This window comes from Coenobita brevimanus, chromosome 25 (assembly GCF_032717465.1).
Source record: "Coenobita brevimanus isolate Jiangsu-jjx chromosome 25, ASM3271746v2, whole genome shotgun sequence".
NCBI lineage: Eukaryota > Metazoa > Arthropoda > Malacostraca > Decapoda > Coenobitidae > Coenobita > Coenobita brevimanus.
Window position 1 is genome coordinate 3,321,305 of NC_136978.1, and position 23,900 is coordinate 3,345,204.

At 42.7% G+C, this 23,900-nt stretch overlaps 1 protein-coding gene across 1 annotated transcript; it reads left to right on the forward strand.

Moving 5' to 3' along the window:
* Positions 1–3,211: 3,211 nt before the first annotated feature.
* LOC145393744 (uncharacterized) lies at positions 3,212–4,039 on the forward strand. The gene has a single exon (XM_080267789.1). The coding sequence runs from the start codon at positions 3,212–3,214 to the stop codon at positions 4,037–4,039; it is 828 nt and encodes a 275-aa protein (XP_080123915.1).
* Positions 4,040–23,900: the final 19,861 nt, after the last annotated feature.

Genomic DNA, 23,900 nt, shown 5'->3' on the forward strand with positions numbered 1-23,900 from the left:
TGGAGAGAGAGAGAGAGAGAGAGAGAGAATACAATACAGAAGACGTCATCGTTGTCAAGTGAGTAACCATTTCACTCCGATGACTTGCTTCTCATCATATTCTTGCTTCTTTCAGAGATTGTTATTCAGCAAAGGAGACATATTTCGAACTGATGTCCTTCGGTATAACCCTTAACCCCCTCCGCACCACAGGATTTTTCTAAGCTTAACGCCTTCAATCCCGTGACGTAATTTTAGTACATTCTTGGCATCTTCAGACGATTTTCTTCATTCCGTGACATATTTTTGTTCTTGCTGCCTCTAGACGATCTTATTTTAGGGCAAATTTCCGAACTGGAGGAGTTAGACATTGCCTTACGAAACCCCTTTACGACTACACATTCCTCCTAGGCTAAATAAAATCGTCTGTAGGGACCAAGAATAAAATGAAAAAGAAGCCGCTGTACTGAAGGGGAAAATCGTCGAGACAGCAAGATAATATGAAAATTGCGTACCAGGGCTGAAGGCGTTTAAATACCACGATAAAACCAATTTTCAAAGTGCATATAACTGTACTTTCTCTTCCCCCCAAATGGGCGATTAATGTGTTCTCAGTGCTCTCAAAAAATGAAGTTAGCCACACATGCAAATGGACAAAGGAGTATTTAATTAACAATGGAGGGGAAAAAAGTTTAAAGCGGAGAGTGTGTGATTATGTCAGGTCACGCTGCAGCTTCCACTCTCGTACAATGAGCATAAAGAAAAATGAAGATGGAGCTGGGGGCAGGAGGGTAAGGTTGCAGGAAGGGTGGTGGTGGTGGTGGTGGTGATAGTGGTGGTAGAGTGACTGTGGTGTAGGGCTGAGTGTGGCGCTAGTGGTGTTGTGGTGGTGTTAGAGTGACTGTGGTGTAGGGCTGAGTGTGGTGCTAGTGGTGTTGTGGTGGTGTTAGAGTGAGTGTGGTACAGTGGTGAGTGTGATGGTCGTGGTGTGTCTGGAGTGGCGGTGTGATACAGAGGGGGATGTTGCGGTTAAGGTGAAAGTGGTGATGGTGAAAAAGTTACAGTGAACAACGTAGTGGTGAGTGTTGGATAATGTAGCGGTGAGAGACTGAGGAAGATGTAGACCTTACAGTACTCTGAGTAAGTGTGGAACTACTGGGGAAATTTTACATCATCGTAGCAGTGGGAAAAATATCTTTAGACTCATCAAAAACAATATCCAGCAAAGTCACTCACAACTGAATACATGAGACTGAAAGGGTAAATGCAATAATGATGATGATGATGATAATAATGACAATGATGATGACGATATAATAAACAGCACGGTTGCACTACTACAATAAAGGCGTCGGAAAAAGTTGCAACATAATCCACACAACTCGTACGACAATTCCGACGAGTAACTTCAATGCGAGGTAAATAGCAATCCTCAGAGAGACGAGAAACTGTAACCGTCCATGAGCGACCCTTCGGCCACGTGTACATCAAAATAACACCAAGATTGTCACGTAACATAACTGAGGTTGGGTGAAGGGGGAAACAGCTGCTCATCCTCGGAAATATCAACAACACAGGTGAGTCGGAAATGTTTAGTAACGCCCAGGAGTTCCACCCTTGAGGAACCAGACGGAGTGACGCAAACATGTGCGATGTTGTTGTGGGTTCCGTAGAAACGGGGGAAAGCTCATTACTGTATTATTATTATCATTATTATTATTATTATTATTATTATTACCATTATTATAAAAGTGGTTAAGGGTGAATCTAGAAGAGTACAAGTACGTGATCCCGATAAACCCAAAACACAAAGAACGACGGAGAAGGGAAGAAAAAAAGAAAAGAAAAAAAGCTACGCAAAACAAGCATAGAAAGTAAATAAAAACGGATATGTGGACACAAAGAGAACAACGCAGATTACTTTTCAAGTCTGCATGAAAACACTGTAAAATTAATAATAATAATAATAATAATAAATGTGGTATATTTTCAAGAGTTCATCTGACGGGATAGCTGACAGTGTGACCATAATGACGCGGCCAACCGTCCCACGCGGCAGGATGAGGGCGGGAAGGCTGTGGGTAATTGTGGGCACCCGGGAGGATACCTGGCCAGTTTTCTCACCGCCTCCGTAGCACTTTTTCCTTTGCGATTTATTCTGTATACCGATACATTTAATTCTGCATAAAATATTTTACGCTTTCGACGCCTCAGCATCACTTCTTCCTTTTTCTGTTTATTCTGTCTAAAAGTGCAATTAATCCTGCATAATACATTTTACATTTTTGTCGCCTCCGTAGCACTTCCTCCTTGGCGATTTCGTATTCCGGTATACTCAATCCTGCTTAATATATTTTACATTTTCGTCACCTCCGTTGCACTTTTTCCTTTACTATTTATTTTGTATCCCGCTGCGTTCAACCCTGGATAATTTCCTGCATGTTTCGTCGCCTCCGTATCTCTTCCTCCTTTCCGACTTATTCTGTAGATCGGTACCTTCAGTCCTTCATAGTTTATGGCATGTTTTCATCGCCTCAGTAATACTGCTTCACTAGCGATTTATTCTGTAGCCCGGTATACTCACACCACATTATTTACTGTATGTTAATGAATTCTCACTATCGATACACTTAGAAGCAGCTAGATACTATTAGAAGATATGATGAAAAGACAAAATAACTCGCTCAGGAAGAAGCAAGGAAGTGCCGCTAATCGAAAGAGAGTACGATTTCACTCATACAACGACTAAATACTTCAAAGCCAAACTATCGTGAATATTAAAGCGACAAAATACGAAACACAAAATGATCTTTCAGAATAGTCAGTTATAACGAAGCTTTGTTTATCGCAGGTAGGTATTAGTCGGGTACAGAGTAAAGTTAAAAGTGATTTACAAGTTGGTGGATTTGAAGATTTAGGTTACAGACTGGAAGAACCATGAAGGGTAAGTGTAGGGGCAGTAGGAGTTTATAGGAAGTATAAAAATTGGCCAAGATCTTTTATGAATACCTCTCCAGTAGCGCAAGGGTGTAAGGATGCTGGCCATGCCCCGCCCCCACCACCTGCCCAGGTATAAAGCTCGCACCTGAGCACCGCCCCGCCAGTTCATACCCAAGCCTCACGCTGCCCACACGACCGCTGTGCACTTGAGAGTCCGATCCTCGTGCACCTGAGAGTCCGAGCCGAGTGGAAGTGACTGGACAAGTGTGATACGTGACTTGCCGTGACCGAGATGGACGGCGCTGGTGCTGTGTACCAGCAGATGGTGCACGCCTTCACCGACGCCTACACTGCCGCCCTCTGCAGCACCGCCCGTCCACCCACGCCCGACAGTGACTACGGGTCTCTGAGCCCCGCCTCCACCCCTCCTCCAAGCCCAACCCGCCTGTGCCCTTCCACTCTCGCCCCTGCTGCGTCCCCTGCCAACCCAACCGACGCCTGGGCACCTTTCACCATGGCACAGCAGACAGGGCTTCAAGGTTCGCCATCCACAACATCCACTGTCGGCTATACAGACTACACCCAGCTCTACACCACCGCCGCCACCACAGCAGCCATCTTCACCAAGCCCGCACCTTCCGCCAAGAACATATCGGTCACCAGTTCCCTCGCCAGTCCACGTGCTCACCAGGCCAGCCAGAACCAGATAAAGTCCGAGGGATACCGTGTGTGCAATTACCAAACTGCCAGGAGTGTGACCCCTAACAAGGCTCCTTCAGTTGCTCCTCTCGTGTCCATTGAAAACAAGAGGGAGCAGCAGCGACTTGGAGGAATCCCCGTGCCTCAGAATGCCTGCAAACCCCAAAAGCTTCCTCGTGGCAGCAGTCGTTGTGGCGTCCGTAAACAGAGGACGGGCAGGGATGTCACGGACGGCGTCAGGAAGAAGCGGAGACTGGCGGCCAACGCGAGGGAGCGGCGCAGGATGGACAACCTCAACAAAGCCTTTGATCGCCTTCGCTCGGTGTTGCCCCAGCTATGTGACGACCGCAAGCTGTCCAAGTATGACACGCTCCAGATGGCACAAACCTACATAACGACACTGGCGGACCTCCTCATCTAGCCACATGAAGAAGCTCTCAAGGGCTATACCCCGTCCACTTTAGCCTGGCCGAAAATTGCCACCTCCCCGTCTTGAATGCTGAGTGGTAACGACAGGTTTATACTAGAGTATGGTGTTAGTTATGAAAAAGTGCTATAGAAAGGATGTAGGTCAGTGGTAATGTTAACATGTCGCTGAGCTATAACAACAGATTAGCACTACAATATAATGCTAATCGAGAAGTGCTATGGAAATTATGTAGGGTCGCATAAAATAAGCTGCAAAAGGACGAAAATCTCCGCCAAGTTGAGGTAGACAAAGAACTGTAGTAGCGTTGTGCATGCAAGAACAATTACGTAACCCCGTATTTGTCTCTCTTGCATTTCATTCGTGTCCCACCAGTGTTGTGAGTCTAACACACCGCACTCCATGGACAAGTGAGCCTCGGGGATGTGCGTGTGTGCTGGGCTTGCATAATGTTAGGCCCGTCTTGTTAAAACTGAGAGAGTGAAGGTGTGAGCGAGCCCCAAATTACACGAGAATTTACATAATGACCCAACTGTAAAAAATAGCGAGTGAAGGTGTCAGAAAACCTCTTATTTTTTACTGTCATTTACGAATCACCCTGCCCTTGGGTGGGAAAGGAGGTCCGGATGATGATGATGATGACGAGTAAATTCATACGCTGCCATTCACGAAAGACCAGTAAATTTACATGATATTCACGAAACACCAGTAAATTTATATGCTGTCATTCACGAAACGCCAATAAATTTTACGTTGTCACTCATGAAACACCTGCAAATTTATACGCAGTCATTCACGAAACACCGGTAATTTGTACACGTAACCAACCTACTGTAAACCCCACACTACACGGTCAGCAACAATACAGTAAGATCACACATGTTCTAGTATCATACACAGAGAAATATGGACAGCACCTTACAAAACTGAGAGACTGTCCACGCCTTCCACTTTGCTAACTTCGGAAATAATCGCCAAAATAAAAATAAATAATAGGGGCCTGTCCATACTTTCGCGCTCCCACTTTTAATATAACCCTATGTGTGTAAATAGTTCGGTGACAGTAGCCAGTACGGCCGAGTGCAAATTTACCCAGTGATCTCTTCAATGTGTTGTGGAAAGAGGTGTGAGAGGTGGGCGAGGTGTAAGACTGATATTTACAAGAAAATTTACGGTCCATTCTCTGTCGTAGCTAGTGTGTGTGTGTGTGTGTGTGTGTGTGTGTGTGTGTGTGTGTGTGTGTGTGTGTGTGTGTGTGTGTGTGTGTGTGTGTGTGTGTGTGTGTGTGTGTGTGTGTGTGTGTGTGTGTGTGTGTGTGTGTGTGTGTGTGTGTGTGTGTGTGTGTGTGTGTGTGAGAGAGAGAGAGAGAGAGAGAGAGAGAGAGATGGAAGGATCCTGTCCTCTCCTTCCCTTTGATCTTAAATACTCCGTCTCCCTCCACCCTCTCTCTCATTTTAGCTACGAGAAGAAAATTAATGTATCGTAAGTTAGTTTGTGGACCATATCCGTCCACGCCAGGCAGGAACTGGAGCGGGCCTGGGGCGACTTGGCTTTCCGGGAGCACTGGAGGGTGGGGAGGGGTGAGAGGGATGGAGAAGGGAGGGAGGGAGAGGGGTGAGGGGCGAGGGTAGCAGTGACGAGGGGGTGAGAGTGCGGGGGTGACCTGTTCCCACGACCACTCTCACCTCCGTCGCTCGTTTAAGACTGGCTTCTGTTCCTATAAAGGGCTGGAAACGCTAGAGAATGTCAAAACGCTTGCAGGAATATTGTAACGCTGATACAGTTAGGAAGGGATGTTATGCTCCAAGAGACCCTCCCCCTCACCACTGCCACCTCTGTGATCGTGATAAAAGGCTGATGCTCTGTAAAGTAAAGCTTCTAGGCTAAATGTTCATGTTAAGGCATGCATGTAAAAGTGGAATGAATTGTACGCTCTAACCCCTCATCACCGCCGGTCAAACCCTCACCAGATAGTTGTGGTCGTATACAGGGCAGCAGCTTCTGGGGAATGCAAGGCTTCCAGGAAAAGACATTATAAGGCAGAATGTTAATTTAAGGAGAATATTAACCTCAGTCTTCCCACGCGCCTCCCCGACCCTCCTAAGAGTTCTGATCGTATACAGAGCTGGAGCTTCTGGGAAATGTAAAGCTTCCAGGAAACATAAAACTGTTGATGTGAGAGGAGGATATAAAGCTCAACTAGTAAGGCCCCTCTCTCACCCTCTTAAGACTGCTCCGATCATAATAAAACAAAGAGCCGGAAATGTCGTAAAGCTTTCAGGAAAAACAATGTAAGGCTGATAACTGCTTAGAGGGGGATGTAAGCTCTACCTCCTCGCTGTGAATATAACTGGTTGAAAGTGTGTCATGCCTTCACACTACCGTAAATAATAGTTCAGATGGAGGAATTTATACCTGCATACTGAAATGGTCTTTACCCTTTTTTTTCCTGTCCAATCCTGAAGCAAGGGAAACAGGTGATGATAATAATAAAGATGATGATGATGATATAACAATTTCGGCCCGACGTATTCCCCTAAATAAATCCAAGTCGGGCTAAAACTGTTATATATTCGCAGCCATTAACTTCAATACGCAGGTCTTAAATTCTTCCGTTGGTTGAAACTGTTGTGATTCTTATAGTTCTCTAAATGATGCCTGTTGTACAAATTACCTTAACTCTTTCAGTGGCTGGAGCACCGATTTCATTATTATTATTATTATTATTATTATTATTATTATTATTATTATTATTATTCCGGTGAGAAAAGAGGGAAGGGTAAATTATTAAATCTTGTTGTTACTGTTATTATTATTATTTATTATTATTATTATTATTACTCTTCCAGGAGATGAATTTATTCCAATAAAAACTCCTCCCAGTGAAAGGGTTAAGGGTCTCAAAGGAGTAGTGAGTGTTGTATATCGCAAACGTGTACAATAGCTATTTTTTTCTACTTAAGACTTACAGCTTTTTTTTATTCCTAGAGTGCATATGGCTAGGCAATCTACTTAAAAACAATCACCCCCAAAAACAATCATCTTTAGGCCAAATACTTAAAATCAATGGCCCTTAAAATCAGTAATCTTTAGCCCATCTTCTTTAAAATCAATCACCCTCAAAAACAATCATCTTTACGCCATCTACTTAAAATCAGTCACTCTAGAAATCAGTAATCTTTAGGCCACCTAATCACCCTTAAAATCAGTCATCTTTAGGCCATCTACTTAAGCGAATTGTAATGAAGAAAAACGGCCATGTAATATACTTAAACACAATACCACCTACTTGCTCCAAGTGAGGTTAAAACTAAGCAGGATTTTATACTGTCTACTTAAATGTCACCTACTTACACCACCTACTTATCTACACCTACCTAAACCCAGTGAACGAAAAGCTAGGCAGGATTTTAGTCTACTTTGAGATGATACATTTTTTTAAGAGAAGTTACTTAAGGAAAAAAAAATCTCCATCTTATTCTTCAACATCGTCTGCTTAAGCCCAACCCAATGTCTTATCCTCGTCCCTCTGAAGGAAAATGTGCCAAATGTATCTAGGTTGCGCCCCACCGAATGTTGTGTTGAAGTGAGCCGTATTCCCGTTCGCTTGGGAGATAACGCAGCGCCTCCTCCTCTGCGACTTATCCAAGCCTCAACACCTTAATATTCGCTTACCTGTTACTGATGCTAACTTAGATGTAGCACCTCTTCTTCAGTGATTTATCCATGCCTAAACGCCTGAGTATCCTCTTCTGTGTTACTGATTAGGATAATGATGAAGAATATATGAACTAAATCGCTAGAGGAGATAACGACGCAAAATAAATCGCTACGGAAGAAAAACTACGAAATCTTCCATGATGATAATGATGATGATGATGATGCACAATAAATCGCTAGAGAAGAAATATTACTACCCCTTCGTGGTGATGATGATGATAAAAATGCAAAATAAATCGCTAAGGAAGAGGTGTTACGAAATGTCACCTGCGCCAACGGGAATACGTCTCTGTGTGTCTACTGAGCAACGCAGGTGTCAGGGGAACCCAAGCAAAGACACTACAGTATTATGCTCTACTGTGTAAAGAGATTTATCGATTTTCTAGTCAATACCTTATTTTCCATGTATATGTATGTTATCGTCTAAAAATAATAAAAAAGTGTGTGTCAAATGTTACCCAGACTTTCTTTTTCTCCTCCAGAAGTTAGAGAATTATATATATTTACACCTCTCCACTACACTGGCAGTTGTATTTGATTTACTTAATTCTTGTTACCATCAGACTACTTCTGTGTCAAAAGTTACCCGGATTTCCTTGTTTTCTCCCCCAGGTGGAGATTTACACATATCTACACCTTTCCTGTACACTGGAACCTGATTTACAATTCTCGCTGCCGTCAGACTATCTATTAAACTTGAAGGGGAGATTTTGTGGTGAAAGGGTTTGGAACACTCTCCATCAACATTTTAATATGATGCCGTCTTTCTTCTCTTATCCTGGCTACTCTCACACGATTTTTATACAGACCCTTAGAGACCTATCGTACTGAAGCGGAAAACAATACTCTTAAAACATCCCCAATACAACGTCGTCCATCTAGTGTATTCTCCCTACTGCCAAACGCTTATATTCAACTTGGGAAACATGCCCAGCAAAAGACATGTTAAATAAGGCTATATCTAATTCTTCTAAGGCTATATCTAATTCTTCTATGCTGAAATGGCTCTACTGGGCTGAACATAATCGTCCGGAGATGGCAAGAATATATATTAAAGATATATCGCCGGAGGGAAGGGGCTAATAATACTGATATGAAGAAAAAATACATTAGGCTTCAAACAGCTTCATAAAACTGTAGCTTCTTGTGAACAGTTGCAAAGAAATGGAAGTTGATCATCTCCATAAAATAAACTTATTGTATTTCTTGACAAACTGTGGAAAAGAAGCTGATAAGATACCATAGAAAAATTGGAGGTATTAACTACGATCATTATGAAGACTAAAGAAAACATTAATATAAAAAAGAGCGAGAGAAACAACTACTACATGTAACGGGAAATTAGGTTCGGTTTATGTGACGTAAAATTGTTTCCTGCGCTCAACGTCTCTCTCTCTCTCTCTCTCTCTCTCTCTCTCTCACATACGGTACACATTCCCCATTCACCACTTTCTTGTCCCTCTCAAGACTTTGCTGATTCCTTCCTTATCTCCCACTCTCTTCAACGTCCCACTCATTTGTCCTTCCTTACCATCCACCAATCCCCTCTCCTCTCCTTCCCTTTCCTCATTTATTGCCTTCTCTCTCTCCCTTTCCTTAACTCCAGCTCTTCCCCACTACCACCATTACTATGTCTCACCCACATCCCTCCCCTCTCACCACTTTCTCCCTCTCATTCTCTTTCCTTACCATCCACCTCTCCCCATCTTCTCCCCACGCCCACACCCTTCTCCCTATCCATCCTCGTTCTCACTGTAACCACACTCCCTCTCCTTATTCATCACTTTCTCTCTCTTCCTCTCTCTAACTCACTCTCTTGACCACCCACCACTCCCCAGACCGTCTCCCCACACCTACCCTCTTCTCCCTCTCCCTCCCTCTCACTCTCACTCTCACCCATCCCCCTTCACACATTCCTCTCATGCCTCAGCGGACTCTCACCTTCAGCATCGCAGTCATTAACTTCATTCGCCCCACTCTCACCATCGTTACCATTACCATAAACAGTTACAGTTGCTCTCTCTCTCTCTCTCTCTCTCTCTCTCTCTCTCTCTCCCATCGTCTTGATTACCATACATATTTTCTTTCCTATAAAATCTTACCTTCGCTCGCACTATCACAAATACAACTGACGCCATATTTTCATCATTACTTAACATCACCATCACTATCATCACTAATGCTCTATCAATACATCACCAAAAACTCCACAATTATATTCCACAAACACTCTCACCACTGTCACCTTCAACATCATATTCCCCACAGATTACCGCATGTCACTCTCACCATCACTGTCTCCTCCATAAGCACTTTCACTACACGTTATCTTCATCATTATCGCCAGTTTCATCCTCACCATCTCCACCATAACTTCATCCCCATCATCTCCATCACAGTCACCATCATTTTCACCACTATCGCCATCATATCTTTCATTATCTCTTACTCCCTTCGACAGTAGCTCTTAAAACACACACACACACACACACACACACACACACACACACACACACACACACACACACACACACACACACACACGACGACAGCGATTTTGATGACTATGAGAAAACCTATACCGGGATAAGAAAATAAATCTCGACTGAAAATAACAGAAGGAAAGCAGGGAAGAAGAAAATACGTACGAATGGAATAAGGATAAAATGGGAACGGAAAAAGAAAGTGAGTGTGTGTGAGAGAGAGAGAGAGAGAGAAAGAGAATAAATCAGGGTGCAATCGTACTCAGCATACAATTATCAGGCAGTAAAAAGAATAATACAAAGGCGTCACTATTTTATCATCAAAAGCGACTATGCTGGGACGATGAGTAGGTCGGACGGGGGTGGGGGGGTGGGTGAATGACTAAAACGAATAAACTCTACGGGGTTGACATTCCTTATTTCAGTCATCGCTGTTCTTTCCCAGGTCTCCCTCTCCTCCCAGTTCTTACTCCTCTCTCTCTCTCTCTCTCTCTCTCTCTCTCTCTCTCTCTCTCTCTCTCTCTCTCTCTCTCTCTCTCTCTCTCTCTCTCTCTCTCAACGCCTCCCTAAGCACCACAACCACTCACCTCTCCACCTCGCCTCAATTTAATTGCTCTCATAAATTGCGAATGAGACACTAGATTGATGAGGCCGCCATGAAAGAGAGAGAGAGAGAGAGAGAGAGAGAAAGAATGCTTCTATGTGTAAGCAAGTCGGAGGCAAAGGCAAACCTACTGAAATTACCCACGTTTTTGAAACCCCTGAGGATATCAAAGTATTCGACTGATTTTCCCTCATCCGAGACACTAATAATATAATGGGTTTAGTCCTTGTAGTCCTTCTCTGTTCGGTTCGTTGCGTAGGGATGGTTTTAATGTATCCATCACCACGGCTTTGCTCTGGTTCTAGTTTATTTTTGTCCTCGTGTCCTCGTGTATGTGAGAAGAGCAAAACAGCACGAAGTATACCAAACGCGGCCTAACAAGAATCTTTATAATGATATGTTGCTACGAATTCAATTTTGAGACTGTTAACATTCTATCTGCCTAATGGGGAACTTCATTTAACTGACTGAATAACTACTGCTTGTAATCCCAAGAACTTAGAAGGTGAATTATCTTCAGTATTACACCTCATTACTCTTAGATCCTATTTACACGTCTTAATACCGACACAAATGGCATAGATAACAAAAAAGCGATTAACAACGTGCCATACGCAGAAATAAATTGATAAAGAAGACGTGCTAAGGAAAATAAGGGTCTACGTCTTTTGAAAGCCGCTCGTAAATCCTTCACATGTCTGAGAACACTTTAATTTTCGTCCTGTCAGTTCGTACTCAAAGCTGTTCATTGCAAGCTCCACTTTATAGTAATTGGCACGTGTGTACACCAAATGACACCTGCCACGGGAATGAAACTCTTGCAATACTGTCTAAATCTTGTTGCAAATTTTCCCCGTTAAAGTCAGTTACTTGGAACGACAATTGCAGTTTTAGTATCGTGTGGACATTTTGAGAGAGAGAGAGAGAGAGAGAGAGAGAGAGAGAGAGAGAGAGAGAGAGAGAGAGAGAGAGAGAGAGAGAGAGAGCGAGAGAGAGAGAGAGAGAGAGAGAGCGAGAGAGAGAGAGAGAGAGAGAGAGAAGCCTCACTCATTCTCTCGTACATTCCACCTCCACCACCTCCACCTAAACACCTCCACATGAACCACACCCCTCCACCACTCCAATAGTTGGGGGGGGAGGGGATTTCCAGCTCCCACATGTAATTCCTTTTAGAAGTCGCACCTACACCCTTAGACTCACTCCACACACCTCTCCACACCCACAACTTCATACCCAGTACCCACACCCACACATCCTCAGACTTAAACCATCATGCTAACATTCCCACGCCTTTAAACCCACACACACACGCACACACACACACACCCTTAGCCACACCTACACACCCTTATCCACACCCACAACCTCATACCTACACCCACACGCCCTACGACTCCCACACCCACACCCACACCCACAGAGCCTGTTCGGACGCAGGCCATGCGTAGGAAGTATTTTGTCTTCCCTAATCCCAGGGCTTAAACTACTTAATATTCTAGTGGAGATAGACTTAACTAACCTAAGTAGATGATGCTGATGATAATAACCGCTATTTTTTTATCACCACCGTCATCCGACAACTTAATATGACTGTAGGAAGAGGTTTAAGGAAATGATAATAATGATGATGATGATGATGATTCTACCTTTTTGTTTTAATCACTCCCTCGCCATCCATCAACTTAATATGATAACAGGAGCACGCTTGAGACCATGATGACGATGAAGATAAGATTTCCTGTACTGTAGTGTGTGTTTTTCTCTAACTACTACATCGTCATGGTACACCTTAACACATCATCTTAGTCTAAGCCACGTCCACACGCCTCACTACCACTATCAACTACAACTACTACCTGCCACTCCCACCTCCACTAATGTTTTCCATCCTCATGCAACTGCGTGCACTCTACACCTGGCTCTCTCTCTCTCTCTCACTCACTCATTGGGTCAGTTTGGATCAGTGGGGCACAGAACGAGGACAGACTTACCCCTTCGATGTCATGGACAAACTTAAGCCATTTTATATAAGCTAAAACCAGGCAAAGTGATTCAACTCTGAAAAATTATAGAAGTCAAAACGTTAATTGGTACATCAGTCAATGCCTTAGTTGCCAAATATCCCCCCAAACAGAATCGTCTTTCGGCAGATTGAATACTTGTACGATAACTCTCAGCTGAGCAAAATCCTTATCGTAGACTGAATAAAATGCCTCTCAGCTGAACACAATCGTCTTGCGACAGATTGTATAAAGGTCTAAATATACCTAAAGGATGTGAAAGGTTAAAGCGGGGAAGGAAGTGAAAATAAAAGGTAAAAACGTGAAAGATTAGTCTAGATTACCACAAGATTATCCTGATTAGAACAAAAAAAGTTCTCCCCGAATTTAAAAGGTAAAGCATACGAAATACCAGTACGGAGCGATACATATATAACGCTCTTCTTCCCCTGCGCCGTCTGATTTCTTGTGTTGAGAAGGTTCAGTCAGTGCTATCAATGTCTATCCTGCATCATTTATATTGTTTTCTACTCCCACTGCCACACTTACTCCCACACCAGCCGACTGAGCCGTTCCCACAACACATAAGACATAGCCAGATGAGTCCAGTGGAGCGCTACGTCTGGACCAACCCGTACACAGATGGAATGTTGTGCCGTAAACGACGATATGTGTGGAATATAAAAAAGGCAAATCCATATTGTAAATGGCTGAAATATTCAACAGGTTACAAGGCTTGATATCTTGGGGAAAAATACATAAATCATGACAATATATCAACCTCTTAAACAAACGATCATAACCATTAAGGCCTAAGGATAACAATTAGAATGTAACCTGTTCTTTACCTTATCACGCGTGGAAAGGGAGCCAGCTTTTTTATACACCTTCAAAATGGAAAAGGGCAGGAAAAACCATCAATTTTCTTTCTCCAGTGCTGTCAAGCAGAGGCCTCGGCTCCTGTAATAAAAACCTGAATTTAATGGGTGCGGTCTACTATTGAGATGAAGATTAATTATAGTAGGCTGTTGCTATATACTTAAAGCCTGAGTGTGTGTGTGTGTGTGTGTGTGTGTGTGTGTGTGTGTGTGTGTGTGTGTGTGTGTGTGTGTGTGTGTGTGTGTGTGTGTGTGTGTGTGTGTGTGTGTGTGTGTGTGTGTGTGTGTGTGTGTGTGTGTGTGTGTGTGTGTGTGTGTGTGTGTGTGTGTGTACAAATGATCTCTAGGTAAGTGTATGAGTGAAACAAGCGGCTCATCAATTACATTCTCCATCTCTTAATCCAATACATCTATGCTATTATATTACCAGGATCTCAGTTAAAAAAACAAATATCTTCTACACACAAATAAGACAGTAACCCAGTCACAAGCAACCATGGACCGTTTTCTATCCTCCTTAGGAATTCTCTATCGCCTCTAACTTTGTGGCTATGGAACGTTCATATTGGTGTCTCCTATATTGATACAAACAATTTCCACGCTAATGATATAAACATCACGCAAAGTAATTACTGCTTAGAATGGAATATAAATCGCTAAGGAAGAGGTGTTAGAAAGCTTCTTAATCTAACGAGAAAACATGTCTTCAGTGTGGGGAGACCTCGCTTCCAATACAAATGCGCTGGTCATTACTTACAGAGTTTCAGCACGCCTGGCCTCGCTGTCCACTGTTATGCATCACAATGAACTACAATGCCCAATGTATTTTTAACCGCTCCATTAAGAGAGATCGCCTTGAAGATACAGTAAGTCGTCTAGTGGTAGCGGTAGTAGCAGTATACCCTTGTTTTCTTACCATAACTTGGCCTAAAACTGTCATCTCTCCAACCTGCATGCCGTGTTGTACCAATACGATGTCGCTAGAATAAGGTGCTAGTCATGAGGGAGTACTAAGGAAAGGATGCAGAGCCATAGCGTTGTCTTATTTTGCCTCCGCGCTACGTGATACAAGCTGCAAAGGGACAAAAATCTGGGCCGACTTGGGGTAGAGAAGACTAGAGTAGCTGCAACGCCAGACTCACCTAACCGTAAACCCAGCGAGTTAGAGGCTGAAGCTGCTGATTTCCTGCAGTCCACCATCCTTCTTTTGGGAGACAGAAAGAGAATTGAGGGACATTTGTTTAAAAGGCAGCTCCACCTCCCGGTTATCTCTGTGCCACCAAACGAAGGCGCCCCTCTACTGTATTTAAGACAGTTCTGATGGAGTTTTTATTTTTATCCATATTTTATCAGTATCATCGTGGTGAATGGGTTACGGCAGAAAAAAAGGGAAACTAAAAAAATTACTTGGGTCTTCTGAAAAAATATACTCGCCGCATCTTCAGACAAGCAGCAATCCCGATCAGACACAGCGAACAAAAAGTCATGCCACCGGCCTAACATCCATCACAATCACAATCTTATCTGCCCATCTAAGCAGCTCATTCAGGAGCTATATATTTCTCTTACTGATGCTGCTGATGTCGTTGTGGTTGGCCTGCTATTCCAGTGGCTGAGATGGGGGAGAAATAGTAACAGGAAAAAATACATACCATATAATACACGAAACAGCGGGCAAGATGCAGAACCACTGAACATTACATCGAAAAAAAGAGAAGGAACGGAGAAAATCTACAAAGAAAAAATACCAGTATATATATATACATACAGTAAAACTGCAAAAATACAGAAAGAAAATAACTAAAGTGATGACAACAGAACGATCATGAGAAAATAGATTAACTCTCCACCCTATGCACGTTCTGTTTGCTTTTATTCTACATAGTCACGTCCAGTTTGCTTTTATTCTTGCTGTCTCCAGGCTACTTAATCCAGCTGATGGGAAACCTCCAGTAATAGCGAAGCTCATTAAAAAAAATCCTCGCCGGCTCGAGAAGTCTCCCCTAAGCTTAATAAAATCGTCTGGAGGCAGCAAAAATAAAAGCAACGTCATCGTGGTCAAGGTCGTACCTGCACATACAAGCAGCGCAGTTAATAACAACAAATTTCTCTTGCCGCTACTTACATCGTTGTGGTTTGCTTGTCTGTTCAGTGGTAGCGGGGAGGGGCGGTAGCAAATGGAGAAAATACATAAAGGCAAGAAGATAACATATATAAAAAGAAAAGAACTATGGACAAGAATAGGTATATGCAGGGTAACTGGAGAATTACAGTAAAAGACACCGCTCTCTCTCTCTCTCTCTCTCTCTCTCTCTCTCTCTCTCTCTCTCTCTCTCTCTCTCTCTCTCTCTCTCACACAAAATCATACAATGCCACATTTTCCAGTTACATCTTACATGTTATATATATATACAGTATATATATATATATATATATATATATATATATATATATATATATATATATATATATATATATATATATATATATATATATATTTATATTTATATTTATATTTATATATTTATATATACTGTCGTACTTTTATACACCATAGTCAAATCTTACAGTCACATTTCAGCCACATTACACTGCCACTGTCAAATCACACACCTCAGAGACTATTATCCCCGCTGCCATTCTTCACATCGTCACAACTCTACACATCTCAGCCATTCCTCACACTGCCACTCTATTCACTACCATACCTCCACACACCTCAGAGACAAATCTTATGATGCCAATCTACGCACTGTCAGACCTCTGCACGTCTCAGCCACATCTCACACTGCCACACCCTCAAACTGTCATACCTAGGCACATCTCACAATGTCTGAGGAGGATGAGGATGAGGATGAGGATGAGGATGAGGAGGAGGAGGAGGAGGAGGAGGAGGAGGAGCCCAAGCCCAAACCAGAAGGAGGATCACATTAAAATCTTTCAGGTGAGCCTCGAATGATGAGAAGTACGAGGAGGAAGGAATGCGCAAAAAAAAAAAAATGAATGAATAAATGATGGAGAGGACGACAAACAAGAAGATAACGAAGAAAACGAAAAAGAATTTAAAAATGGTAGTAAGAGCAAAAAGGAACTGAAAGAAGTAGAAAAGGAAAAGAAGATCACGTCAGGAGGTCACATATTAACTTTCAGGTGGGGCTGTGATAAATGGTCTTCCTTCCTTTCCATCTCCCTCTCCCACACCTCCTCCGTATTCCTTCCTTCCTTCCTTCCCGCTCTTCCTCCTCATGCCTCGTCCCCCTTTCTCCTAATTCTCAGTCTCTCCCCCCTTCCCTCCTCCTCTGTTCCTCCCCTCCTTATCCATCTTCCCCATCTCCCCTGATCTTTCCAAGTCTCCTCTTCCTCTTCCTCCTCCTCCTCCTTCCCTTCCCCATCTTTTTCTCCCTCCTCCTCCACCTCTCTTCCATGATTTATGCCACTGCCTATCTATATTTACTACTGATCCGTTCCTCACGTAGCCTGCCCACCTCAGCATCCTGGGTAATTGCTCTCTCGAGTTAATGTCTTATTAATCAAAGCCCACCTCGGAGTCAATTGGGTGGCTGGTGGGAGGGAGAAGAAGAGGAAGACCGTGCGCGAGTTGAAGAGAGTTTAATCTACACAAATAAGTGTTACTTCTAGTTATAGTGGCTGGCAGAAGAGTAGGAACTTAATATAAAGTCTTTATTAATCACAGCCCACGAAAAAGTATTTTGACAGGAGGAGAGGAAGACAGAGAACAAGGTGATGAAAGAAACTTAAAAATGTCTAAGTGAGCAAGATTTTTAGCCGCAGAGGTGGAAATAAAAAAAAAAATAAAAAAAAGATAATCAAGAAGCTCTCCGTTTAATATCTTATAACTCAAAGTCTTTCTCAGAGTGTGTTAAGAAGGCTGACGGGATGAGAGAAGATTAAGAATAACGTAGGGTAATATCTATCTATCTATAAAGTACAATGTGTGTGTGTGTGTGTGTGTGTGTGTGTGTGTGTGTGTGTGTGTGTGTGTGTGTGTGTGTGTGTGTGTGTGTGTGTGTGTGTGTGTGTGTGTGTGTGTGTGTGTGTGTGTGTGTGTGTGTGTGTGTGTGTGTGTGTGTGTGTGTGTGTGTGTGTGTGTGTGTGTGTGTAAAGCAATGATGTGTTTATCGCCCTCTCTGTTTTCCTGTGACCCACCTCCATCTTGCACGCGCCGCCTACCCTCTCCATCAGTCTTATCGTCAATCTAAACAGACCCCAAAGCTTTAGAATTAGTGCCGGGGCCTAAGAACACCCCTAGTGCTTCCTAAAGTGGATGCACAGGTGAAGACCCGCCCGCCGCTTACCTAAATATCGACCTTGCTGTGACGCGGCCAAGTCCATTTTTCATCAGTCTGGTCTATTTTCACCAACCAATCAATCTCAGTAACTTACGCAGGCTGTGTGTCCAAGAAATGGGTCTTGTAAACCTATCTTTTCAGAGATTTACCTTCGTAGTTGCCCTGGAGTTCCAAGGCTTCATAAAATGTCCTTCGATAATTCTCCTCTACTAAGATTTATTTTATTTGTTTATTTTTAAGAACAAGATGCAAAACAAAATTATGCGCTCTCCTCTCCTTGTCTCTCCAGCAAAAACAGATACTAATGAGGACAGGAGATTGATCGCAAGTTAGTTTATGAATCAGACTCAAGGTGTCTGTCTACCTATCTGTACTCTCACTTCCCTTTCCATTCCGCCAAAACAAATCTTGTATATGAAACGGACGTAATCGTGGCAGATCTCATGTACTGAGGGGATTGATGAACGTTATATCTTTCTTCAACAACCATGATAATTTCTAACCTGAAGCTAAGCGTCAGGTGTAGGGAGCGTAAAACACAAAGGAATTCGCCTCAGTGACGGGGCTAACCAGACGCCCAGGTGAGCTTCTATCGCGTTAATCTAAGCGTAGGTAAATCACTCATATGATTTGTGTTCTGAGGGCTGGTTGCTTCGTCAGGCACTTAATGGTCCCAAACGTTGCTGATCATAGCTTTTAACGCAGTGGCGGTATCCTCAACCTCCTACTTATTCTGCTTCCCATTCTCTAGGCTAATTACTACTCCACGATTCTATCTGTTCAACCCACCTGGCTCAAAATAGCACAGTTCGTAGCACTTACGTTGCAGCCACTCAGCTCGAAGATGTGTGTGTGTGTGTGTGTGTGTGTGTGTGTGTGTGTGTGTGTGTGTGTGTGTGTGTGTGTGTGTGTGTGTGTGTGTGTGTGTGTGTGTGTGTGTGTGTTACAGCCTTGTAGTGAATGGGTTAAAGAGGGTCATGTATAACCCTCTAGTTCGAAATGTTTATTACACGAGTAATTGTCTGGAGGTAGCAAGAATGAACCAATAATAATAATGAAAATAATAATAATAATAATAATAATAATAATAATAATAACAACAACAATAATAATAATAATGATGATGATGATAATATACGTCACCGCATTCAAAGGGTAAAAGAAAATTACAGCACACCTATTCCCACCAGTTTGTGAAGGCTCTCCTTAACTGAATAATATCGTCGTGAGGTAGGAATAGAAAAAAAAAAAAAATACTCCACTGTACTGATGAGACTAATCCAGTGGCGGTATTTTCAAACTCTTGCTGATACTAATTTCTTTCTTTGGGATAATTACTTCGCTACGACTTTATCTGATCATTATTCCTGGCTCAAAACATAAAGAATTCGACCTCCCTACTACAATGGTGATTAGTTTCTCGATTTTTTTCTCGTCTAATTCAGCCTTCCAGACCCACCATACCATACCATACCATACCACACATACCATACCATACCACGCATACCATACTATACCACACCACATAACACCACACCATAGCAAGATATATCCATTTCAACCCTAGGACGTCACTTACTCTATACTCTTGCTACTACCAGACGAATTCATTAAGTTAGGAGAGATTCTAAGCAGTGAAGGTGTTAATGAAGGCTATATCAAACACCCAGCAGTTCGACAGGTCCCTCCACAGCATGATGCAACTGTCTATGGTGGCAGTGAGAATAAACCAATCGAAGACGTCAAAGGTGTCCAAGGAATCTAATATGAGATCAGGAAGGGGAGCTCACACCCATAATGTCTGATATCCTTACTGAAGAATAGTGGAAAATAAAAGAAGCTAGGCCTTTCTGTCGTTGCCAATTGTGTTTTGTAAAATTAAATATACTTTAACCATGTTCTATATTCACAGGTGTTTTGAAAATTGACCGTCATGAATTACAGGCCTAGCTTCCCCTTCATGCCCTCAGTTTTTACCCCTCTGGCTTTGAAACACGTAATCTGCATTATATTCAGACTAACGTAAGACAGTCTTATTAGGGTCAAGAGGAATATAGGGCATCAAAAGTGTAAAATGCTGTGTTGTTTAACGTTTCGGCCAAGAAGGAAAACTTACCACTGTATATTCGAGCTCTGTAAGGAAGGCTTTATTCAGATTTAAAAAAGAAAAAGAGGGAAATAACGAAAAGAAAAAACTCATTGCAACTCACGGATATGCCGTAAGCTCGAAGACAAGTCAGACAAAAGGTGGCCATGATAGTTTTCATGACAGACAATCGCGCAGACGCACTTGGGCTGACTTTCAGAGTGACCTATCCTGTCCATCGGATGAGCAGGATAGCGTCAATCTTCAACCAGCTCTATAAATTTGCACTTACTGTCAGTTTTGCGAGGCAGTGTGTTATTATTACCTGTCGAGGTCTGTTAGTAATGAGACGGTGTCAGAGAGTATGATTAATTTAATAAGTCAACCGCCTCAATTTATTCTGTTTTGTTATTTTTGTTAAGTGATTTTATTCATCTTCAGAGAGCCCCTCCCCCCTCCGGTAGTGAAGGGATTAATGAAGGCTACAACTATCTTCTTTTCGAATTTCTCTTGAGTTAATGAAGGCTATAGCTAACTCGCCCACTTCGAATTTCTCCGACCTAATAAAGGCTATAATATGTCCTCCAGCTCGAATCATCTCCTAAACTGAAAGAGTCAGTAGGTAGCAGCAACAGAAGAGAAATAAAAGCCGGGTGATGAAGTTTGCTACCTCTATAATTTGCACTCGTTTCATTACAGCTTGTCAATACTGCTAGTCTCTGTGTGATCATCAAAGGCAGTGAGATGTTATCAAACATTGTGGGGCTACTCTAATAAGTAAAATTATTATCGTACTGGACAATGATTCTTCTTCAAGATGGTATCCTACACTAAAGGTGAATAAATAAGTTTGATTACTGGTTCTCTCACTTTAGTACTTTCTCTTTCCTTGTTTTCAGGCTTATGTCTTCAGGTGATGACAAAATGTTATGATGATTATGACGATGATGACATTATTAACTCAGCCAACAAACTTGGAGAAGGTTATGCATCCACCTATGTATGTCTGTTTGTTTGTTTGTCCAATATATCCAAATGTTCTCAATGAATTTCAATGAAATTTTGTGGAAGGGTGGGCGACGGGCCAAGAATGAATTGATTAAATATGGGGACAGATTCGGATCCGAATCCTGCAATGGCATTGGCGGAGGTATGCGCTCTCTGAGTGCTTCCTGGTTATAGCATCTGCCAATCCGTCTTCTTAATCGTCGCGTCTGCCAATCCCTCTTCTATAGGGCCAGGGTCCTCAATGAGATGGTACCCGAGAGAAACGTTAACTGCATCGTGTTTGCTAATGTTTCTTCTTAAAGGTAGTTGTAAAAGTAGTAGCAGTTGTAACCCCAATCTCATCTGAACGTGAACTCGGTAGACTGCAGACTGAAGCTGCCTTCCTTCTACAATCCCACCATCCTCTTTTCGGGAGACAGGGAAGGAGCTGAGGGACATTTGTACTGTATTACCGGGCAGCTCCACCGCCCAGTTTTATCAGTGCCACCACGTCAAGGAATCCCCCTCCAAGTAGGGAACTGCAATAATTCTTCAAGGCGGGGCAGAGCAATTAACAAGAGGGACGAATGGATGGGAAGGAGAGCCACGGGAGGTGTTTGTTCAGCGCCAGTGAGATAATTACTCTTGGGGCCAGTGACGGCCCCGCACGCTCGGGTTACGGGCCACCTCGGGTAATACGAAACAATGGTCCTGCTCTGCGTTAGTTTAGGTAGTTGTCTGGTACTTCTGCCCTACGACTTATTTCGTAAAGTAATATTTGACATGTTCTTTTTATGTTATTCGTGTCTTTTTATGTGGGTATATTCTATCTACCTGTCTATCAATCCATCTGGCTTTTTATTATTCTCCCTCTCTACCTACCTACCTACCTCTGTTTAGCAAGCTAATACCTAGCTTACTTACACCAGACATTTATGGTCTGACCAGCTACTCGCCCCGTGAGTAACAAAATGGAAAAAAATACATATAAATACGACAAACATCACATTTAACAGATATGGTTAGTCCCTTCCTGTAAAAAAAAAAGGGGGGGGGGGGCGACACCATGAATGTGTTCAATAATACATATACCTGAGGGCAGGCAGTTCAGACAATTGCAGCTCGTGACTGCGAAATCAAGCGAAGAACGTGGATGGGATGGTTTCCGGCAACAAAGTAACTGTATGAAGAATAAGCAATTCCCTTTCCTCCAAAAAGAGTCAGTTAAATAAGCAGTGAGATGGTTATGCAATCAGTGTGTCCTTCCTGCTCCGACATGAGGACTGAAAACCCAGAGAGGATGATATAAGATAATGTTTCGGTGCCACTATAAGATAATGAGCAAGTTTCTTGAATATTGGAACAGACGAAAGCAGAAAATTTAATCACTACAAATAACAAGCTAAAAAAGACGTGGGCAGGTCACGTCCATTGTACAACTGATAACATTATGGACAACCACGATGACGGAATGGCAACCAGCACATGGAATGAAAGGAAGAAGCAGACAGAAAAAAAAATGAAAGATAAAATTCGGAGATCTGCTGGGACTGGATGGAACAAGCTAAGTGCCAAAAGGTCAGAAGGGAATAAAGATGTGACCCGACCCCGTAAGGCACTGGACTAGCTGTTAAGTATGATGATAACGGGCCACATCCAGTTATAGCGTCTTGATCCACTAGACCCACCAGGCGTCCATATGATGGCTCTGTGGTTACAACCCTACGTGGCCTGCTGAACAGCAACTTAAATAGAACATGTTAAATTCAGGTCCCCAGTTTGTAGTGGTGGATGTCTAGAGGTGTATAACAGTAAATTGGCGAGGGCCTGTGGGGTTCTGCCCATAACAATTGTGGCGGGGTGAAGTTCTCATTTTCACCCAAGTCAGATGGGCAGACTAATATAATAATAATAATAATAATAATAATAATAATCGAATTGAAGGGGCGAGAAATATGAACGTGTGACTCTTGCCAGGAAAACTTTGGCCGAGTGCAATTCTCATCTTAGGTGGAGTCGAGTGTGTGGAGACTAATTTTCTGCTCTGCTATTAACCCTCGTCCACCCTCCCTTCCATCACCACCATCCACACCCTACCATTACACCATCACTAGCTACGAACGGACAAACAGATGATTCTCTCTCTCTCTCTCTCTCTCTCTCTCTCTCTCTCTCTCTCTCTCTCTCTGTCTCACACACACACACACACACACACACACACACACACACACACACACACTCACTCAGGTCAGTCACTCCCTAATCAACTAAACACGATGACTCATCTTGTAGTTTATTTCTTCAGACGATTTTACTCAGCACAGGAAAACCCTTGCTCTTATGGAGATTAATGAGTATGTAACCTATTCTGTTCCAAAAAATACACTCTAAGCCCAACAACAAAAATAGTCAGAGAAGAACGAGAAACTCAGGCTTCACGATTTCACTCAGCTACATAAAATCGTTTGGCATTAATCGAAACAGAAAAAAAGTGATAATGTTGTTCCCACCATGAGAGGGGAGGGGGGGGAGCTAAAAGTGAAAGGTGAAAGAAAAATACATGAGGTAGAGTCAACGTTTATTCCTGACTAATTCCTTTGTAAAGCTTCATTCCTCTGATGAAACTTTTACAGCGAAACTAGTCACGAATAAACACTGACTCTGCCTCGTGTATTCTTCGTCCACTATTCAACAACCTGTCACAATATTACGATTAAACCTGAAAGTATGAGTATTAACATTCAAGACTACTAGACAGCACACCCACAGCGGAACAAAATCGTCTGG